General features: G+C 36.9%; 1 protein-coding gene across 1 annotated transcript in view; it reads left to right on the top strand.

The window, feature by feature from the left end:
• Positions 1-3,529, top strand: part of wdr27 (WD repeat domain 27) — a 63,916-nt gene extending 60,387 nt beyond the window's left edge. Inside the window, exons 24-26 of the mRNA XM_081714437.1 lie at positions 2,554-2,606; positions 2,994-3,047; positions 3,254-3,529. Of these exons, the coding sequence (XP_081570563.1) occupies positions 2,554-2,604 (51 nt within the window). The 3' untranslated portion in view covers positions 2,605-2,606; positions 2,994-3,047; positions 3,254-3,529. The remainder of the gene's footprint in view (positions 1-2,553; positions 2,607-2,993; positions 3,048-3,253) is intronic.
• Positions 3,530-5,279: the final 1,750 nt, after the last annotated feature.

The following is a 5,279-nucleotide window of genomic DNA, read 5'->3' on the forward strand; positions in this document are numbered from 1 at the left end:
AATAGGTTAACTATTTCATTTTATTTTTAATCTGCTATTTGTTACTGTTTGTTTGTTTTGTTTTGTTTTTTACTTTACCCTATTGTTTTAAATAGTGCTACTATCATTCATTAAAAGGAAACATTCACCAGGACTGTCAGAAATTATGATAAAATAATGATGACCAAGAAAAGAGAAAGAAATGACAAGAAAACATATTTTTATTTTTGTATCTCAAGCACAAAAACCTCTACAATTCATATTGTAACATAAAAAAAACCTATTATATTTTTGGTTAATGGAATCCTTTAATCTTCCATCTCTTTGCTCCCTGACTAACATAATATCCAGAGGACACTGTGTTAGTTTTAAATATATGTCAAAACTGAATTTAAATAAATTTATATTATTTTATCGAACTCTATTATATTTGTCTTTGGATTGTAAAAATATATGTGGTTGATCAAAGTCTGAAGTCTAATGTGAAGTATAATGTGAAGTATAATGTGTATAATAAATGACCAATTATATTATGTCTCTTTTCCTTTCTTGAAAATAAAAGGTGCCCCCACTGAATTATTATTTTATCATTTTTGTTGACTTTGTTTTACAATAATGTGGTATTTTAACTATAATTCACTCCTCTCATTTAATAGCAACTTACATGCTCCAAAGTGTATAAGTTTATTTGTAAAGTACAATATGTACTAACACCTCCATAAATCATCCAGCCCAAAAACCTAACATAGACCAAAAACACCAGCATTTTTGCATTAAACTCAGAACCTAGAATTCTAAAGAAAACAGTAAGTGATTTTGTTGATACCAAAGTATGTTTTTATATGAGATATTATTTCATATAAGAGTTAGAAGAGCTGGCCAAGGTCTTTCAACATTTCATTTGTGAGCTTCTGAGGGATAACATATTTAGTGTTCAGTCTGATTTGCTGTTGTGAGTAGGACACATGGGATATGCAGCAGATTTGTGGATATGGTCTGTGTGCTGCTATTTTGGGAACCATCCACATCAACTGTAAATATAGTTAATCAGCCCTATATGATGCAAACATGATGTAGTTATTTTATAATTACTTCACTGCCATTTGTAGGTGAAACATATTACAAGTTCCCTACAGGATCAGTGTCTCTTCCTTGATGTCTGGCTTGTTTATCCACACATTCTAAAATGATGTTGAGTGGAAACACACCTGGCCTCTGTCAAATGTAGAATCACAATTATTTTCAGCTCCAAAAGCTTTGCACACCATCTGTGGAATATTCCCCTGCCGTTCCATGAACAGGACAATGGAACATTCCTTTTCCAAGTGGGTTTGGAAAGTCAGCTTGTGTCAGTTTAGTGATCCTGTTTGGGTAACATAAATGGCTGTTTCCCCTGGATTTGTAAGATGACACAGACTTAATGGGATGACCCCCAAGGTTCTTATGGAAAGCGATTTTGGCAGGGCTTCACTGGAATAGAATGTTTCACTGGAATAGAAGTGTAGTTTGAATGCATTTGCATTTTGAATGTTCAGTGTTCAGCATTTCAAGTAACATCAAATTATTATTCCCTGAATGTATGCTCTAGATATTAGGATTTACAATTGTATCTATCATGGTAAGATTAATCTTTTGTTCCCAAGGCCTAAAGATGAATGCGGGGGAAGGAGTGGCATAGAGAACCCTAAGTAGTTGGTACTATGCCCCAGCCAGAACCATTATGTCCATGTCAGTTCTTTAAAATACACTGTTTACTTTGAATACAAGCTTAAACCATACAAGATTTTCAAATTGTTCCAAATCTTTGCTCATCTGGAAACTTTATCTGGTGTTTCTGCTTATGGTCATCTGAGGGTTTATTTCTTTTAACTTCAGCTGCAGCAGGTAAGGTTAAAAAAACAAAAACAAAACATAGGCAATATATAATTACCAATTATCTAATTCTTAAATGGAGTAGAGCTTCCCTTTTGAACATGTTCTGAAACTGCCATACAAGTCCATTGAGAAAAAAAAAAATTCCAGTTTTCTGAGATGGAAATAATCTATGATCATTTTGCTACAGAACATCCCATTAAGGTAATCCCCGATGCTTAGATCAAAATCACTATCAGGACACTTACCTGTGTTCATGAAACCAATCATAATTTTTGTTTAGCAGTGTGTATGGGGACATTATAATTTTGGTATATGGGAAGATCATAAAGGAACAGTATTTGTGCCATATGGTGCACCAGTCTTATTAACCATTTACTTCTTGGTTACAGAGGTCCTGATTCGATTATGTGGTTATTCCAGAAGGTGTAGTTATGTGGTGTGTAGCACCTTAAACTAATCAACAATGTCATCATCAACACATTGCCACTATTCTTGTTGCATACATCAGATTATTTTTCAAAAGGGAACAATGAGTATGGAGTATCACTGGGAGGTGGGAGCTTGACGCTTCTGCCATCAGTGCAGCAGTTACTGAACAAGCATGGATACACTTTCAAAATGGAATTCAGACCATGCTTGTTGTTTTCAGAACTCCAGCTGACTGTTCAATGTTTTTCCTTTCTCTTCTCTGATATGTAGGGTGGACTTGAGGAGCAGGTGTGCAGTCAATCTAAATGGCTGAGGATATAAAGGTATTCTTTTCATCTCTTTTATCATTACCTTTATTTAAAATTAATAGCTTTAACCATATGGGGCCTTCCCTTTTTGGCAAGTGTCGAACGCTCGCCTTCCCAGTGATCACGTGGTATGGCCCGCCACGTGCAATGAGAGTTCACTGAATGGCTTGCTTGTAACCACGCCCCTATTAGCGCACACCTGCACGCGGTTTATCGTCATTTGTGTGTGTATTTAAACCTTTTAATATGAGCAGTTTTAATGAGTAGCAGTTTGTCGCTCATTGATTCTAGTTATAATCGTAGTTGTGACCATGTTAGACGTTGCTGATATTCACCATGCTTGCGTTATGTGAGTGCTATTATATTTATCATTCGTGTTATGTCTAATGTCTGTCTCCGTAGAGAGAGGTCTGTGCGTCTTTTCCTTGTCCTGCGGCACTCGGGCTGTCACAGCAAGTAAATCCACTTTTGCCATATATTTTATGTATAACGCCACAAATGGCATATTGCATATTAATGAAGACATGTTTAAGTGTGAAGAAAATATATAGACAGATATGAATCCTTACGTCAGTACTTTCGTCATTACTTTATACAGTTCCTATGTGCTATACCTCTTATTGAACATTAACCTGACAATACAGTAATTTACTCTCTTTTAGGAGTCCGGTTATGGGGAGCTTCTCAGAAGCATATTAGAATATAATGGGAAACCATAAGTCATTCTGGAGCAATTACAACATTTCTGACTAAACCAAAGAAGCTGTGGACTGGTGCGCTAAGATGCCAGCCTCCTGTTGCCAGACTTGTCCTTCATATGACTTGGCTCCTAGGCAAGGCAAAAGCAGAAAGTTGCATAGTGGAAAGGTACATTTGTAAAGTTGCTTTGTGACATCTACTGTAAAGGCGCTATATAAATAAATCTCCAATTTGAACTGAAAGTTGAGTGCACCAAGTCATCAGTCCTGTTACACTGTAAACCAAACATACAGACAATTGCTGTCTCAAGTGTCTGTGGGGCTGAAGTGAATCCTAGTGCATACTTTACTAACCCACTTCCTTACTTTAAAAACCTATGGAAGACTGTTACAGTGCTGTGAGAATGACATGCATCTTGGACTCCTCTGCATTTTGATGATGTAATAATGCCAAGTGTGACTTTTTTTCCCCTTAATATTACTGCAGTAAATATCTGTTTGGGGAGTGAAACAGTGGGAAAGTGGAGAGGAGCATGGAGACAACTCCCAGCATGCCATGCGCCTATCCTCAAGACTCTAGTTTACAATCTTGTGTGTGCGCGCGCGCGTCCTGCTTTAGGGTTAATCCTGCTTTTTTAGTTTTATTAGTATGTAATAAAGTTTTTCAACTAGATAGATGGTGCAGAAACACAGGGAGAAAAATCTAAACGTATGTTTTACCATTCCGCGTGTGTAAAAGTTTCACTCGTGAAGGTAAAAGCACAGAAAGAAATTTCAGCTGTGCCGCCAAAACAGCGTTCAACTCGAGAACTAAAAACCATTCGAGAATGAAGTGTGAGCGCAACATTATGATAAAAGTGCATGAAATTCGTTCCTTCGCGAATTTTATATTTTCGCTTGCGAGTGGTATATTTACACACGCGAAATATTAAAATGTGCGTGTTTATTTTTTTACCCAGTGTTTATGCAAGCGAAATGATAAATCTTGAACGTTTCTATTTTTCTCCTTGTGCTTTTGCTCCCCGTACGTTTGGCATCCAAAAGTCACCATATTTTTCTGCGTGTTCTGAGTAGGAATTAAAGGTATACGACTATTCTTTGGACAGAAATGACATTCTATGGTTCTTCTTCTGGTGCAACGTTCTGAATGTTCTGAAAATTATTTAATTCAGCACTTTGGCAGATTATACCACAAATACGCCCCATTTGTCACTCGTCTTAGCCTCCAATAAGCTTGCTACCACAGGCCTTCATATAGCCCAAAAGCTGCATATGGATATTTGACAGTTTTCTTTGTTCGAAATGCTAATTAGTATTTTATGTTGGTTAAGATATAATAGCCTATCATTATGGATGTCCTCATCAGAATTCTCGTAATTTTTGCTCTGTTCATTTAAACAGAACACTATTATAACACTATTATATAGTCCTTTATCTCCCAGAAGGACCAATGTGGTCGTTCTGTACCCCAAATATCATGGCATGTCTAATTCCAACAAGGCGTTCCATTTCGACACCACCAAAGGAAGCAAAAGTCAAAAATATTCTTCCAGGTAAGAGGAGGCAGTTTGTCAGCAAGACGCGTAACCATTGTCCATAACCCTTGTAGGCATCCAAAATACTTTTCACAATGAAAACCTGTTACATAACACCATGGCAAGTGCCTGCTGCGTTAACGCACAACGACAAATTCTGATCATCTTCAGTTCAGTTAATGTTTTCTTAGACAGATTTGATAAAATAGAATGAATGAAACACGCACTGACCCATTCACCACGTAAAGTCAACTTTGGGAAATTCAGTTTTTCATAATACCGCCATGATATGAGAAAAAAAACTGAGTGGCATATGAACGTTTTGCGAAAATTTGGAGACTTGTTTGGCGTGTGAAGTGTTTCGCCGAGAGTCCACTGTACGCTTTCTCATCCGCAGAGAAAAAAAGAGAACGTCTCTTGTGAGTGTTTCAACTCCAACTCCTCCTTGAAAAATG

The sequence above is a fragment of the Electrophorus electricus genome, chromosome 5 (genome assembly GCF_041902795.1).
Source record: "Electrophorus electricus isolate QZ-2024a chromosome 5, ASM4190279v1, whole genome shotgun sequence".
NCBI lineage: Eukaryota > Metazoa > Chordata > Actinopteri > Gymnotiformes > Gymnotidae > Electrophorus > Electrophorus electricus.